General features: G+C 48.6%; 1 protein-coding gene across 1 annotated transcript in view; it reads right to left on the bottom strand.

The window, feature by feature from the left end:
* Nucleotides 1–18,237, bottom strand: part of map3k13 (mitogen-activated protein kinase kinase kinase 13) — a 265,870-nt gene that overhangs the window by 52,848 nt on the left and 194,785 nt on the right. Inside the window, 1 exon segment of the mRNA XM_085985387.1 lies at nt 13,799–14,102. Coding sequence (XP_085841513.1) covers nt 13,799–14,102 — 304 coding nt within the window.

Raw genomic sequence — 18,237 nt, 5'->3', positions numbered from 1 at the left:
CAACAGCACAAACTGGGGCCCAGTATTGGGAAATACCGACTCCAACAGCACAAACTGGGGCCCAGTATTGGGAAATACCGGCTCCAACAGCACAAACTGGGGCCCAGTATCGGGAAATACCGACTCCAACTGCACAAACTGGGTCCCAGTATTGGGAAATACCGACTGCAACAGCAGAAACTGGAGCCCAGTATTGGGAAACACTGACTACAACAGCACAAACTGGGCCCAGTATTGGGAAATACCGACTCCAACAGCACAAATTGGGACCTTGTATTGGGAAATACCGAATCCAACAGCACAAACTGGGGCCCAGTATTGGGAAACACCGACTCCACCTGCACAAACTGGGGCCCAGTATTGGGAAATACCGACTGCAACAGCAGAAACTGGGGCCCAGTATTGGGAAATACCGACTCCAACAGCACAAACTGGGGCCCAGTATTGGGAAATACCGACTCAAACAGCACAAACTGGAGCCCAGTATTGGGAAACACCGGCTCCAACAGCACAAACTGGGGCCCAGTATTGGGAAACACCGACTCCAACAGCACAAACTAAGGCCCAGTATTGGGAAACACCGGCTCCAACAGCACAAACTGGGGCCCAGTATTGGGAAATACCGACTCCAACAGCACAAACTGGGGCCCAGTATTGGGAAACACCGACTCCAACAGCACAAACTGGGACCCAGTATAGGGAAACACCGACTCCAACAGCACAAACTGGGGACAAAATTGGGAAATACCGACTCCACCTGCACAAACTGGGCCCAGTATTGGGAAATACCGACTCCAACAGCACAAACTGGACCCAGTATTGGGAAATACCGACTCCAACAGCACAAACTGGGGCCCAGTATTGGGAAACACCGACTCCAACAGCACAAACTAAGGCCCAGTATTGGGAAAAACCGACTCCAACAGCACAAACTGGGGCCCAGTATTGGGAAACACCAACTCCATCAGCACAAACTGGGCCCAGTATTGGGAAATACCGACTCCAACACACAAACTGGGGCCCAGTATTGGGAAACACTGACTCCAACAGCACAAACTGGGGCCCAGTATTGGGAAACACCAACTCCAACAGCACAAACTAGGCCCAGTATTGGGAAATACCGACTCCAACACACAAACTGGGGCCCAGTATTGGGAAATACCGACTCCAACAGCACAAACTGGGCCCAGTATTGGGAAATACCGACTCCAACACACAAACTGGGGCCCAGTATTGGGAAACACCGACTCCAACAGCACAAACTGGGGCCCAGTATTGGGAAACACCAACTCCAACAGCACAAACTAGGCCCAGTATTGGGAAATACCGACTCCAACACACAAACTGGGGCCCAGTATTGGGAAATACCGACTCCAACAGCACAAACTGGGGCCCAGTATTGCGAAATACCGGCTCCAACTGCACAAACTGGCACCCAGTATTGGGAAACACCGACTCCAACAGCACAAACTGGGGCCCAGTATTGGGAAATACCGACTCCAACAGCACAAACTGGGGCCCAGTATTGGGAAATACCGACTCCAACAGCACAAACTGGGGCCCAGTATTGGGAAATACCGACTCCAACAGCACAAACTGGGGCCCAGTATTGGGAAATACCGACTCCAACAGCACAAACTGGGGCCCAGTATTGGGAAATGCCGACTCCAACAGCACAAACTGGGGCCCAGTATTGGGAAATACCAGCTCCAACAGCACAAACTGGGGCCCAGTATTGGGAAACACCGACTCCAACAGCACAAACTGGGGCCCAGTATTGGGAAATACCAGCTCCAACAGCACAAACTGGGGCCCAGTATTGGGAAATACTGACTCCAACAGCACAAACTGGGGCCCAGTATTGGGAAATACCGACTCCAACAGCACAAACTGGGGCCCAGTATTGGGAAATACCGACTCCAACAGCACAAACTGGGGCCCAGTGTTGGGAAATACCAGCTCCAACAGCACAAACTGGGCCCAGTATTGGGAAATACCGACTCCAACAGCACAAACTGGGGCCCAGTATTGGGAAACACCGACTCCAACAGCACAAACTGGGGCCCAGTATTGGGAAACACTGACACCAACAGCACAAACTGGGGCACAGTATTGGGAAATACCGGCTCCAACAGCACAAACGGGCCCAGTATTGAGAGACACCGACTCCAACAGCACAAACTGGGGCCCAGTATTGGGAAATACCGACTCCAACAGCACAAACTGGGGCCCAGTATTGGGAAATACCGACTCCAACAGCATAAACTGGGCCCAGTATTGGGAAATACCAGCTCCAACAGCACAAACTGGGGCCCAGTATTGGGAAACACCGACTCCAACAGCACAAACTGAGGCCCGGTATTGGGAAACACCTACACCAACAGCACAATCTGGGGCCCAGTATTGGGAAATACCGACTCGAACAGCACAAACTGGGCCCAGTATTGGGAAATACCGACTCCAACAGCACAAACTAAGGCCCAGTATTGGGAAATACCGACTCCAACAGCACAAACTGGGGCCCAGTATTGGGAAATACCGACTCCAACAGCACAAACTAAGGCCCAGTATTGGGAAATACCGACTCCAACAGCACAAACTAAGGCCCAGTATTGGGAAATACCGACTCCAACAGCACAAACTGGGGCCCAGTATTGGGAAATACCGACTCCAACAGCACAAACTGGGGCCCAGTATTGGGAAATACCGAATCCAACAGCACAAACTGGGGCCCAGTATTGGGAAATACCGGCTCCAACAACACAAACTGGGGCCCAGTATTGGGAAATACCGACTCCAACAGCACAAACTGGGGCCCAGTATTGGAAAATACCGACTCCAACAGCACAAACTGGGGCCCAGTATTGGGAAATACCGACTCCAACAGCACAAACTGGGGCCCAGTATTGGGAAATACCGACTCCAACAGCACAAACTGGGGCCCAGTATTGGGAAATACCAGCTCCAACAGCACAAACTGGGGCACAGTTTTGGGAAATACTGACTCCAACAGCACAAACTGGGGCCCAGTATTGGGAAATACCGACTCCAACAGCACAAACTGGGGCCCAGTATTGGGAAATACCGACTCCAACAGCACAAACTGGGGCCCAGTATTGGGAAATACCAGCTCCAACAGCACAAACTGGGGCCCAGTATTGGGAAACACCGACACCAACAGCACAAACTGGTGCCCAGTATTGGGAAATACCGACTCCAACAGCACAAACTGGGGCCCAGTATTCGGAAATACCGGCTCCAACAGCACAAGCGGGCCCAGTATTGAGAGACACCGACTCCAACAGCACAAACTGGGGCCCAGTATTGGGAAATACCGACTCCAACAGCACAAACTGGGGCCCAGTATTGGGAAATACCGGCTCCAACAGCACAAACTGAGGCCCGGTATTGGGAAACACCGACTCCAACAGCACACACTGGGGACCAGTATTGGGAAACACCGACTCCAACAGCACAAACGGGGCCCAGTATTGGGAAATACCGACTCCAACAGCACTAACTGAGGCCCGGTATTGGGAAATACCGACTCGAACAGCACAAACTGGGCCCAGTATTGGGAAATACCGACTCCAACAGCACAAACTAAGGCCCAGTATTGGGAAATACCGACTCCAACAGCACAAACTGGGGCCCAGTATTGGGAAACACCGACTCCAACAGCACAAACTGGGGCCCAGTATTGGGAAATACCGACCCCAACAGCACAAACCGGGGCCCAGTATTGGGAAATACCGACTCCAACAGCACAAACTGGGCCCAGTATTGGGAAATACTGACTCCAACAGCACAAACTGGGGCCCAGTATTGGGAAATACCGACTCCAACAGCACAAACTGGGGCCCAGTATTGGGAAATACCGACTCCAACAGCACAAACTGGGGCCCAGTATTGGGACATACCGACTCCAACAGCACAAACTGGGGCCCAGTATTGGGAAATACCGACTCCAACAGCACAAACTGGGCCCAGTATTGGGAAATACCGACTCCAACAGCACAAACTGGGGCCCAGTATTGGGAAATACCGACTCCAACAGCACAAACTGGGGCCCAGTATTGGGAGACACCGACTCCGACAGCACAAACTGGGCCCAGTATTGGGAAATACCGACTCCAACAGCACAAACTGGAGCCTTGTATTGGGAAATACCAACTCCAACAGCACAAACTGGGGCCCAGTATCGGGAAATACCGATTCCAACTGCACAAACTGGGGCCCAGTATTGGGAAATACCGACTGCAACAGCAGAAACTGGAGCCCAGTATTGGGAAACACTGACTCCAACGGCACAAATTGGGACCTTGTATTGGGAAATACCGACTCCAACAGCACAAACTGGGGCCCAGTATTGGGAAACACCGACTCCACCTGCACAAACTGGGGCCCAGTATTGGGAAATACCGACTGCAACAGCAGAAACTGGGGCCCAGTATTGGGAAATACCGACTCCAACAGCACAAACTGGGGCCCAGTATTGGGAAATACCGACTCAAACAGCACAAACTGGAGCCCAGTATTGGGAAACACCGGCTCCAACAGCACAAACTGGGGCCCAGTATTGGGAAACACCGACTCCAACAGCACAAACTAAGGCCCAGTATTGGGAAACACCGGCTCCAACAGCACAAACTGGGGCCCAGTATTGGGAAATACCGACTCCAACAGCACAAACTGGGGCCCAGTATTGGGAAACACCGACTCCAACAGCACAAACTGGGACCCAGTATAGGGAAACACCGACTCCAACAGCACAAACTGGGGACAAAATTGGGAAATACCGACTCCAACAGCACAAACTGGGACCCAGTATTGGGAAATACCGACTCCAACAGCACAAACTGGGGCCCAGTATTGGGAAACACCGACTCCAACAGCACAAACTAAGGCCCAGTATTGGGAAAAACCGACTCCAACAGCACAAACTGGGGCCCAGTATTGGGAAACACCAACTCCAACAGCACAAACTGGGCCCAGTATTGGGAAATACCGACTCCAACACACAAACTGGGGCCCAGTATTGGGAAACACCGACTCCAACAGCACAAACTGGGGCCCAGTATTGGGAAACACCAACTCCAACAGCACAAACTAGGCCCAGTATTGGGAAATACCGACTCCAACACACAAACTGGGGCCCAGTATTGGGAAATACCGACTCCAACAGCACAAACTGGGGCCCAGTATTGCGAAATACCGGCTCCAACTGCACAAACTGGCACCCAGTATTGGGAAACACCGACTCCAACAGCACAAACTGGGGCCCAGTATTGGGAAATACCGACTCCAACAGCACAAACTGGGGCCCAGTATTGGGAAATACCGACTCCAACAGCACAAACTGGGGCCCAGTATTGGGAAATACCGACTCCAACAGCACAAACTGGGGCCCAGTATTGGGAAATACCGACTCCAACAGCACAAACTGGGGCCCAGTATTGGGAAATGCCGACTCCAACAGCACAAACTGGGGCCCAGTATTGGGAAATACCAGCTCCAACAGCACAAACTGGGGCCCAGTATTGGGAAACACCGACTCCAACAGCACAAACTGGGGCCCAGTATTGGGAAATACCAGCTCCAACAGCACAAACTGGGGCCCAGTATTGGGAAATACTGACTCCAACAGCACAAACTGGGGCCCAGTATTGGGAAATACCGACTCCAACAGCACAAACTGGGGCCCAGTATTGGGAAATACCGACTCCAACAGCACAAACTGGGGCCCAGTATTGGGAAATACCGACTCCAACAGCACAAACTGGGGCCCAGTATTGGGAAATACCGACTCCAACAGCACAAACTGGGGCCCAGTATTGGGAAATACCGACTCCAACAGCACAAACTGGGGCCCAGTATTGGGAAACACCGACTCCAACAGCACAAACTGGGGCCCAGTATTCGGAAATACCGACTCCAACAGCACAAACTGGGGCCCAGTATTGGGAAACACCGACTCCAACAGCACAAACTGGGGCCCAGTATTGGGAAACACTGACACCAACAGCACAAACTGGGGCCCAGTATTGGGAAATACCGGCTCCAACAGCACAAACGGGCCCAGTATTGAGAGACACCGACTCCAACAGCACAAACTGGGGCCCAGTATTGGGAAATACCGACTCCAACAGCACAAACTGGGGCCCAGTATTGGGAAATACCGACTCCAACAGCATAAACTGGGCCCAGTATTGGGAAATACCAGCTCCAACAGCACAAACTGGGGCCCAGTATTGGGAAACACCGACTCCAACAGCACAAACTGAGGCCCGGTATTGGGAAACACCTACACCAACAGCACAATCTGGGGCCCAGTATTGGGAAATACCGACTCGAACAGCACAAACTGGGCCCAGTATTGGGAAATACCGACTCCAACAGCACAAACTAAGGCCCAGTATTGGGAAATACCGACTCCAACAGCACAAACTGGGGCCCAGTATTGGGAAACACCGAGTCCAACAGCACAAACTGGGTCCAGTATTGGGAAATACCGACTCCAACAGCACAAACTGGGGCCCAGTATTGGGAAATACCGACTCCAACAGCACAAACTAAGGCCCAGTATTGGGAAATACCGACTCCAACAGCACAAACCGGGGCCCAGTATTGGGAAATACCGACTCCAACAGCACAAACTGGGGCACAGTATTGGGAAACACCGACTCCAACTGCACAAACTGGGGCCCAGTATTGGGAAATACCGACTGCAACAGCAGAAACTGGGGCCCAGTATTGGGAAATACCGACTCCAACAGCACAAACTGGGGCCCAGTATTGGGAAATACCGACTCAAACAGCACAAACTGGAGCCCAGTATTGGGAAACACCGGCTCCAACAGCACAAACTGGGGCCCAGTATTGGGAAATACCGACTCCAACAGCACAAACTGGGACCCAGTATTGGGAAACACCGACTCCAACAGCACAAACTGGGACCCAGTATTGGGAAACACCGACTCCAACAGCACAAACTGGGGCCCAGTATTGGGAAATACCGACTCCACCTGCACAAACTGGGCCCAGTATTGGGAAATACCGACTCCAACAGCACAAACTGGGGCCCAGTATTGGGAAACACCAACTCCAACAGCACAAACTGGGCCCAGTATTGGGAAATACCGACTCCAACACACGAACTGGGGCCCAGTATTGGGAAACACCGACTCCAACAGCACAAACTGGGTCCCAGTATTGGGAAACACCAACTCCAACAGCACAAACTGGGCCCAGTATTGGGAAATACCGACTCCAACACACAAACTGGGGCCCAGTATTGGGAAATACCGACTCCAACAGCACAAACTGGGGCCCAGTATTGCGAAATACCGGCTCCAACTGCACAAACTGGCACCCAGTATTGGGAAACACCGGCTCCAACAGCACAAACTGGGGCCCAGTATTGGGAAATACCGACTCCAACAGCACAAACTGGGGCCCAGTATTGGGAAATACCGACTCCAACAGCACAACCTGGGGCCCAGTATTGGGAAATACCGACTCCAACAGCACAAACTGGGGCCCAGTATTGGGAAATACCGACTCCAACAGCACAAACTGGGGCCCAGTATTGGGAAATACCAGCTCCAACAGCACAAACTGGGGCCCAGTATTGGGAAACACCAACTCCAACAGCACAAACTGGGGCCCAGTATTGGGAAATACCGACTCCAACAGCACAAACTGGGGCCCAGTATTGGGAAATACCGACTCCAACAGCACAAACTGGGGCCCAGTATTGGGAAATACCGACTCCAACAGCACAAACTGGGGCCCAGTATTGGGAAATACCGACTCCAACAGCACAAACTGGGGCCCAGTATTGGGAAATACCGACTCCAACAGCACAAACTGCTCCTGTCGGGGCTGAAATCCTCCATTGGTTCAGTTAGGACCTGGCGCAACTGTGGGGCCCAGTCGGCTGAGTGAAGTGAGGCGTATCTGCTTCAAGGTTTACTATGTGGAGCCCACCAGTAGTGGTCAAGGCAGCAACAACCCTCACCCAACTTAGTGGGTGGGCAATGGAGTTTCCGGGCACCCGAGATGGCCTGTAATGGCACTTGTGTCCACCTTCTCCAAATAGAAACATAGAAGATAGGAGCAGGCGTGGGCCATTCGGCCCCTCGAGCCTGCTCCGCCATTCAATGAGATCATGGCTGATCATCCAAATTCAGTACCCTGTCCCTGCCTTCTCCCCATATCCCTTGATCCCTTTAGCCATAAGAAATATATCCAACTCCTTCTTGAATATATTTAATGAACTGGCCTCCACCGCCCTCTGTGGCAGAGAATTCCACAGGTTCACCACTCTCTGGGTGAAGAAATTCCTCCTCATTTCAGTCCTAAATGGCTTACCCCTTATCCTTAGACTATGACCCCTAGTTCTGGACTCCCCGGCCATCGGAAACATCCTTCCTGCATCTAGTCTGTCCAGGCCTGACAGAATTTTATAGGTTTCGATGAGATCCCCTCTCAATCTTCTAAACTCCAGTGAGTATCGGCCGAATCGACACAATCTCTCCTCATACGTCATTCCTGCCATCCCAGGTATCAGCCTGGTGAATCATCGCTGCACTCCCTCCATGGCAAGAACGTCCTTCCTCAGATAAGGCGACCAAAACTGCACACAATTCTCAAGGTGCGGTCTCACCAAGGCCCTGTACAACTGCAGCAAGACATCCTTGTTCCTGTACTCGAACCCTCTTGCTACGAAGGCCAACATACCATTTGTCTTCTTAACCGCCTGCTGCACCTGCATGCTTACCTTCAGCAACTGGTGCACAAGAACACCCAGGTCTCTTTGCACTTCCCCTTCTCCCAATCTATTGCCATTCAAATAATAGTCTGCCTTCCTGTTTTTGCCACCAAAGTGAATAACCTCACATTTATCCACATTATAGTGCATTTGCCATGTTTCTGCCCAATCACCCAACCTGTCCAAATCGTACTGGAGTTTCACGACATCCTCCTCACAGCATACCCTCCCACCCAGCTTTGTGTCGTCTGCAAATTTGGAGATATTACATCCAATTCCCTCGTCCAGATCATTAATATATATTGTGAACAGCTGGGGTCCTAGGACCGATCCTTGCGGTACCCCACTAGTCACTGCCTGCCACTCGGAAAATGACCCGTTTATTCCAATTCTTTGCTTTCTATCCGCCAACCAGTTCTCTATCCAAGTCAATACCTTGCCCCCAATCCCATGTGCCTTAATTTTGCACGCTAATCTCTTATGCGGGACCTTATCGAAAGCCTTCTGAAAGTCCAAATATACCACAGCCACTGGTTCTCCCTTATCTATTTTACCAGTTACATCCTCAAAAAATTCCAGTAGGTTAGTCAAGCACGATTTACCTTTTGTAAATCCATGTTGACTTTGTCCGATCCTGTCACTGCTTTCCAAGTGCTCTGCTATTACATCTTTTATAATGGACTCTAGCATTTTCCCCACTACCGATGTCAGGCTTACCGGTCTATAATTCCCCGCTTTTTCTCTGCAACCTTTTTTGAATAGCGGGATAATATTAGCTACCCTCCAATCCATGGGTACTGTTCCAGAGTCTGTCGAGTTCTGGAAGATGACCAGCAATGCATCCTTCCTTAAGTACTTCCTTCAGCACCCTAGGATGTAGATTATCAGGCCCTGGGGATTTATCGGCCTTCAGTCCCATCAATTTTCCTAACACCATTTCCCTACAAATACTGATTTCTTTCAATTCCACCCTTTCATCAAACCCTACATTCCCCGGCATCTCTGGGAGGTTATTTGTGTCCTCCTTTGTGAAGACAGAACCAAAATATGTATTTATTTGGTCTGCCATCTCTTTGTTCCCCATTATAAATTCCCCTGATTCTGACTGCAAGGGACCTACGCTTGACTTCACCAATCTTTTTCTCTTCACATATCTATAAAAGCTTTTACAGTCAGTTTTTATGTTCCCTGCAAGCTTACTCTCATATTCTATTTTCCCCTTCTTAATTAATCCCTTTGTCCTCCTTTGTTGAATCCTAAGCTGCTCCCAATCCTCAGGATTATTGCTTTTTCTGGCCAATTTATATGTCCTCTCCTTGGATCTTATGCTATCCCTAATTTCCCTTGTTAGCCACGGTTGAGTCACCTTTTTTGTTTTATTTTTATGCCAAACTGGGATGAACAAATTCTGTAGTTCATCCATTCGGTCTTTCAATGTTTGCCATTGCCTATCCACCGTCAACCCTTTGAGTGACATTCCCCAATCAATCCTACCCAACTCGCTCCTCAGACCATCGTAGTTTCCTTTATTTAAATTTAGGACCCTAGTCTCTGAGTCAACTACTTCATTCTCCATCTTAATGAAGAATTCGATCATATTATGATCGCTCCAACCCAAGGGGCCTCGTACAACAAGATTGCTAATTAATCCTTTCTCGTTACATAATACCCAGTCTAAGGTGGCCTGATCTCTGGTTGGTTCCTCGACATATTGGTCCAGGAAACCATCCCGTAAACACTCCAGGAATTCCTCCTCCACAGTATTATTACTAATTTGGTTAGCCCAATCTATATGTAGATTAAAGTCACCCATGATGACTGCTGTGTCCTCAGTGCACGCTTCCTTAATTTCCCTTTTAATGCCATCACCAACCTCCGCCTTACTGTTTGGAGGTCTATATACCACTCCCACTAACGTTTTCTGCCCCTTAGTATTTCTCAATTCTACCCATACAGATTCCACATCATCAGAGCTAATATCCTTCCTTACAATTGTGTTAATCCCTTCTTTAACCAGTAATGCTACCCCACCTCCCTTTCCTTTTTGCCTATCTTTCCTGAATATCGAATACCCCTGGGTGTTGAGTTCCCAGCCTTGGCCATCCTTGAGCCACGTTTCCGTAATCCCAACCAAATCATATTCGTTTACTTCTATTTGCGCAGCCAATTCATCCACCTTATTACGAATGCTCCTCGCATTAAGACACAAAGCCTTCAGGCTTGTTTTTTTAACGCTCTTAGACCTATTAGAATTATTATTTACTGTGGCCACGTTTGATTTAAACCGTTGATTTCTCTAAACGAGGTGCCCACCTATAACCCCAAAAACATGGGTGGGGTCAATGCTGGAGGACTCTGGTGGGTGTAATCCTAGTGTATCTGTTGGATTGCTACCTGAGGAATTCTGCCCCCCTCCCCCAATTTCATCAACTCAAACTGGTTTTGGGTCATGGGGGAATACTAATTTGAAGAACAAAACTTGGAACAAGGTGTCAACTGGAATGATAAAAGCTGATGACAAGGAAAAAAATTGGTATGAAATAGGATCATAGGAACAGGAGTAGGCCATTCAGCCCCTCAAACCTGTTCATACTTAAGTACAGACATCTAGGCTGGGACTCCAGTGCAGTGGCACTGTCGGAGGTGTCGTCTTTCAGATGAAACGTTAAACTGAGGCCCCATCTGCTCTCAGGTGGACGTAAAAGATCTCATGGCACTATTTTGAAGAAGAGCAGGGGAGTTATCCCCGGTGTCCTGGCCAATATTTATCCCTCAATCAACATCACTAAAAAACAGATTATCTGGTCATTTATCTCATTGCTGTTTGTGGGAGCTTACTGTGCACAAAATGGCTGCCGCATTTCCTACATTACAACAGTGACTACACTTCAAAAAGTACTTCATTGGCTGTAAAGCGTTTTGGGATGTCCCGAGGTTGTGAAAGGTGCTATACAAATTCCATTCTTTCCTTTCTTTTGTGGCTGATCAGTACCTCAACTCCATGTACCCGCCTTGGTGAAATAGATAAATAAATGAAGTGAAAACTAACGAGTTACATGTGTTTCATACTGCAATCTTATCATGTGAATATTATCTAAACTCTTCCCACTGTGCTCTTGTAGTTGATGTCCTAGGAGGCCCTTGACAGTGCTACCCATGTCCATTATTCACATTGCCAATGTGCGACACTGCCCAAACTGATCTACCAGCTGCCCATGCAAACCCGTCGGGGTTGGGCTTCCGTCTCCATGGTATTAGTCGTCAGCCGGGCGCAGCGCAGAATGGAAAATCTGGCAGATAGTGTGGGATGCCTGTCACTTTCCTTCCTTAATATCAATGCCAGAAAAATCCGGCAGCTTCTGTTAGTGTCAGATATTATTTTTTGTGCCCTGCCGAAGGCGAGGCTAAATGGTGAAGTCAAAGAACCTACCTGTGCCTTTTCCAACGGGAAGCCTACTTTTCACATAGAATGATACGGCACAGAAGGAGGCCTTTTGGCACATCGTGCCTGTGCCGCCTCTTTGAAAGAGCTCTCAAATTAGTCCCATTCCCCCTGCTCTTTCCTCATAGCCCTGCAAATTTTTCCCTTCAAGTATTTATCTAATTCCCTTTTGAAAGTTACTATTGAATCTGCTTCCACTACCCTTCCAGGCAGCGCATTCCAGATCACAACAACTCGCTGCGTAAGAAGAAATTCTCATCTCGCCGCTGGTTCTTTTGCTAATCACCTTAAATCTGTGTCCCCTGGTTACCGACCCTTCTGCCAGCGGAAATAGTTTCTCCTTATTTACTCTATCAAAACCCCCCATGATTTTGAACACCTCTATTAAATCTCCCCTTAACCTTCTCTGTTCTAAGAAGAACAATCCCAGCTTATCCAGTCTCTCGACATAACTGAAGTCCCTCATCCCTGGTACCATTCTGGTAAATCTCCTCTGTACCCGCTCCAAGGCTGTGGTATCCTTCCTAAAGTGTGGTGCCTAGAATTGAACACAATACTCCAGCTGGGGCCCAATCAGTGAATTTTTAAAGGTTTAGCATAACTTCCTTGCTTTTGTACTCTATGGGCTGGATTTTGCTACGGGGGCGGGTTGGAGGTGGGAAACCCACATTCGGGCTTGTTGTCCCGCCTCCATGGAGATGTGGCCAACCCACTGGATTTTCCTCTGATTGACCTTGTTGAGCCCGCCCTGTGGGCTCAGCAGGCCAATTAAGGGCCACCCGGCAACAGGTGACGTCAGAGATTGACATTTCATCTGTCAAAAGCTGTTTGAAGCTGTCAAGCACTGAAAAACTGCTAATTCAGCCTCAGTCCTTTCTCAGGATAACTTTAAAATCATTTTGCTGCAGAAACCAAGAAGCTGATTTTTTTTTAAAAATCGGAGCTTCTGTGGTTCTTGCAGCCGACTCCCGACACCGGAATGCAGGACTCCTGTAAAGGTAAGTAAAAGTAAGTTAAACTTATTTAAACACTTTAAACACTTGCAAAACACTTACCTTTGCACTCCTGCACCCCTCACTCACCTGAACACTGGGCATCTCGACCCCTCCAAGACCTCAGACCCACGTCCCGCCTCGAAAACTTTTCGTGGTTTGGAGCTGTCGGGAAGCCCACAAACCAGCAATAAAAATCGCGAATAGGCAAAAAACTACCTGTTAACTGGCAGTTTAATTGCCTTTAATCCCTTCCCACCTCTGGGAGTCGGGTTCCAGCACTTGTCGGCAACCCGACTCCTATGAAATTGACATGGAGGCGGGTTGGAAGCGGGATGGGGTCGGGACCCCCGGATCTCCGATTTTTATCGCCCGCACGCCTCCAACCCGACTCCAGGGGCTTAGGAAAATCCAGCCCTATGTCTCTGTTTATAAAGCCAAGGATTCTGTATGGTTTTTCAATATCCTTCTCAACTTGTCCTGCCACTTTCAAAGATTTGTCTACATACACCCCCGGTCTCTCTCTTGCGCCACTATCTGGAGATGAGCGCTGGTGACAATGAGCTCCGCAAGTATCTGTGGGAATCTCACCTCGTAGCAATGCTCCTCTACACAGAGTTTCCCGAGCGATATCTGAGTTTTCACCCTGCGGACCGCAGACTCCTTGTCAGACAGCCCATCGGACTGCATGGATATCTCGATGGGGATTTCCGGAGTGTGCGACAGCATGTCGTCCAGTTTGTCCTCCAGACGGTCCTCGTTGCTGTTGCTCAGGCCGTCCGGAGTGCCGCTGTGTGAATGGTCACTGGTGTTGCCTTCCTCTCCGTCTGACACAGAGAAGTTCTCCGAGCTAAAGGTGGAGTAGGACTGACAGCTGCTCATACAACGGTGTGGCCTGCAGAGTACAGAGAGGAACACGGCTTCAGAAACCCAGCTAGACACAAATTCACATCATCTGCACCCTGCAAAATAACAAATAGAGAGGCGCAACGTGACAGGCACCAGCCTTTCACCTTTGGGATCAGGGTTCAGATCAGACTGGGGATCAAAGTCTCCTCTGTCTGTGACTGTATGGGGCTAAAATGAAGTGAGGTTAGATCATCTCATTCCAGTTCCTACTGGCTCCTAGGAGTGAATCATTCCCTATTACCTAGTGTGTACAGAAGCTGACATTGAGAGACACACGGGCCGTACAGTACCAGACGGGTGTGAATCGTTGCTTTTACCTGCTGTGCACTGTACATATACAGGGAAGGACAGGGACACACGGGCCGTACAGTATCAGACGGGAGTGAATTGTTGCTTTCACCTGCTGTGCACTGTAGATATACTGGGGCGGACAGAGACACACGGACTGTACAGTATCAGACGGGAGTGAATTGTTGCTTTCACCTGCTGTGCACTGTAGATATACTGGGGCGGACAGAGACACACGGACTGTACAGTACCAGACGGGAGTGAATTGTTGCTTTTACCTGTTGTGCACTGTACATATACAGGGGTGGACAGAGACACACGGACCGTACGGTACCAGACGGGAGTGAATTGTTCGCTTTTACCCGCTGTGTACTGTAGATGTACACTGAGACACATATGAATTAGTATCAGGTCCACTAACACCATATGGTTAAAAAAAATCTGCTATCTTGTCTTCTCCCACGCACCACAAAATGGACAGGCTGAGTCTGATTCATGGGCAATATCTGAATCCTCTGATAGGATTAGACTCTCTGAACCAGCTTTAAAAGTAACACTCAGAGACTCTGCCGACTCATTGGGTAAATGTACCACATCGTCTCATACTGAGCCAATCGGACTAGGAACAGGAGGAGGCCATTCAACCCCTCGAGCCTGTTCCACCATCCACCATTGGAAATTTAAATTGACCCCCTGCATCCACAGCCTTTTGGGGGAGAGAGTTCCAGATTTCCACTGCCCTTTGTGTAAAGAAATGCTTCCTAATTTCACTCCTAAACTGTCTAGTTCTAATTTTAAGCCTGTTCTAGATTCCCCCACCAAGGAAATAATTTCTCTGTAACTATCCTGTGAATCCCTTAATCATTTTAAAAACCTCGATTATATCACCCCTCAACCATCTATACTCGAGGGAATACAAGCCTAGTCTATCCAATCTGTCCTCATAATTTAACCCTTTTAGCCCCGGTATCATTCTGGTGAATCTGCGCTGCACCCCCTCCAAGGCCAATATATCCTTCCTGAGGTGCGGTGCCCAGAACTGAATGCAGTGCTCTAAATGTGATCTGACAAAGGTTCTATACAACTGAAGCCTAACTTCCTCCCCTTTGTATTCCAGCCCCCTCCAGATAAAGGCCATTAGTTTTTGATTACTTTTTGTACCTGTCTACTCGCTTTTAATGATTTGTGTACATGGATGCTGTTAAGTCTGTGAGTTGTTCAAGTAATTAATACTCAGACTTAATCAGTAACAATAAAACAGGTCTTTACTGGTTGGAGGTAGGGACTATTCTGAATACAAGATTACTGCACAGTGCTTATATACCGGTGTGTTCACCCCCGGTATTACGTCTACAGCAGCCTGAGAAAGTAGTACATCTCTTAAGGTGGAACAGGCTTAAGCTCTCTTAAGGTGGAACAGGTTACATACACAACACTCCTCCCTTCTTAGCTTTATAGTCATCCCCCCCATTTAACATAACGTAATAACATATATACATATATAACTTCATGTTTAACATAACATATCACAGATTCAGTCTCTGCGGAAAACAGTTCACAGATTCAATCTCTGTAGTGTAGTCGGTTCACGTTACTCATTCAATAGTCCTTTCATGGATTTAACAGCTTGAACTTCCGAACTGATTTGGCTCCGTTCGGAGGGACCACGTGTGTGATCTGGTAGAGGTGATAATGGTTCAGATGGGTCATCTTCTGTTTTTACTTTTCCTTTTCTGCTTCTTGTAGACTCTCTGGGCTCCATTGTCAGCTGCCACAGCTGCCAGCTGCATGCGCAGTTCCTCCTTCTCTTCCTCCTGTTTCCGTCGTAGAGCCAGCTTCTCCCGATGTTCCGTAGACTTTTGGTGCTCCTCCATGATTTCTGCACTTTGGGAGTCGAAGTTACAAGCTGGGCAGGACAGGACATCATAATATTCGGTGTCGTCCTGAGCTAGACCAGTGAGAGGGTCGTCTATTTCCTCCATACCCAGCTGGACGTTAGCCAGCTCTTGTTCCAAATCCAGACATCTTTCCTGAAGAGACTTCTTCATGTGTACCTCTGCATCCAGCTTTTTCTGGGCTTTCAGCAAGTCGTTTACTAGTTACCTCATTTGTGATTTTAATACTTCAACTTCCTTTGGAGATTGATTGATCGGACTATGCAATCCCTCTACCGGAGCAGCTGTTTCAGCGGTCTGTTGTTCTACATTGACGTGAGTCAGCGTACTTTTGGCATCCAATGGCTGCTCTGTTGCAGTCGTTTCAGTCTGTGTCGTCACATCAGCCATCTCAATGACTTTTGAGAGCTCCGAACCCTTTTCCTTTGAAGATCACAGCTCGTGTTCAAGTTTTTCCCATTTCAGAGTCTTGTCCCTCAGCATATGAAGGAGTTGGCTGACCGTTAACTCTTCTGACACCAGATTATGGCACGCACCTTCAGAACCTGAATCAGCTTTGATTCGTTCGGCCTCCTCGCGCAGATGGTTGGTGTGCTCCTGCTCCATTTTCTCCATCAGTTGCTTCTGTTGCCTTTCCAGATTCTCCCACTCTGTAACAAAGAACTTTTTTATTTCATTCATCTCTTGCTCAAAACGGCGAATCATTTGTTCTAATTGCTGTTGTAGTTTGAAATGGAGTTGAGTTCGAGCCCAGTGTCCCTCAAAAATGTGCATATCAGTAGACTTGACAGACTCAGAATTCTCTGTTAAACTATGTTGTTGTTGCTCAGTGGAATTCTGTGCTGAAACTTTGTCTTTTGCACATGGGTTGGTCTTACCATCATCAGTTCTAGAGTCTGGGCTGATTATCTGCACCGAGTTCTCACTCTTTATGGCTTTTAGCGAATGCCAGTCCATATTTATGTTTCTAAACCACTCCCGGCCTAGTAGTGGTGGACCTCCCTCCGGTAGCACATATAAGTCCATTATTTGACTTCCTTCGCCCTTGTTGGCCACTGCAACCTTTATTGTCCCGATGGGGTACACTCTCTGCCCCGTGTAGGTTGTCAATATAATCTCCGTATCCTGTAGGGGAATATGTTGGAATAACCTTCTGTAATCTTTCTTATTCATGACCGACAATGCCGATCCAGTGTCCAATTCCATTTTTACTTGGACTCCTTCTATCTGAAGAGTAACCCAAATTGTCTGGAGGTCTGCACCCTTACCAACGTTGAGTACCCTTAAGCTAGCCAGTTCAATACTGCTTAAGCCAGCCAGTTCATTACTGCTAGCGTCTGAATCGGACTCCTGTTCGGCCACCTTGTGTACCTTTGCGTATTTCCCTTGCGGTGACTCCTTGTTGCTGGTCTTCTTCCCTGACCTGCATACTCTAGCTATATGTCCAAGCCTACCACATGTTCTGCATTCTTGGTTTTTAAACCAACACTGGTTCTGATCATGCGTTGTCTTTCCACAACGATAACATTTGCCAGAACTCACACCCAATTTGTGTGCACTGAGCTCCGGTGACCGTAGCTGCATTACTGCCGTGCCTCTCGCTGTGGCTTCGTGTGCTGCTGCCATAGTGACCGCCTTCTCAAGCATCAGCTCATTCTCCTCGAGCAGTCGCTTTTGTGTATCTTGTTTGAATAAACCACACACAAATTTGTCTCGTAGTGCATCTGTCAGTCCCGTTCCAAACTGACAATATTTCGCTAATTTACGCAATTCCAGCAAATATTCAGCATTGCTTTCATGCTGTAGCTGCCTTCTGTCGTAAAATTTAAATCGTTCCACTAGCATCAGCGGCGTGGGGTTTAGATGATCTTTCAGGACAGTAACAATCTCATCGAACGTCTTATCCGCCGGTTCATCTGGTGATAACAGGTGTTTCAA

Source organism: Somniosus microcephalus, chromosome 4 (assembly GCF_052327205.1).
Source record: "Somniosus microcephalus isolate GS21.2 chromosome 4, FLI_Smic_1.0, whole genome shotgun sequence".
NCBI lineage: Eukaryota > Metazoa > Chordata > Chondrichthyes > Squaliformes > Somniosidae > Somniosus > Somniosus microcephalus.
Note: the sequence above shows the minus strand (reverse complement) of the source record. Positions and strands in the feature narration are given on the sequence as shown.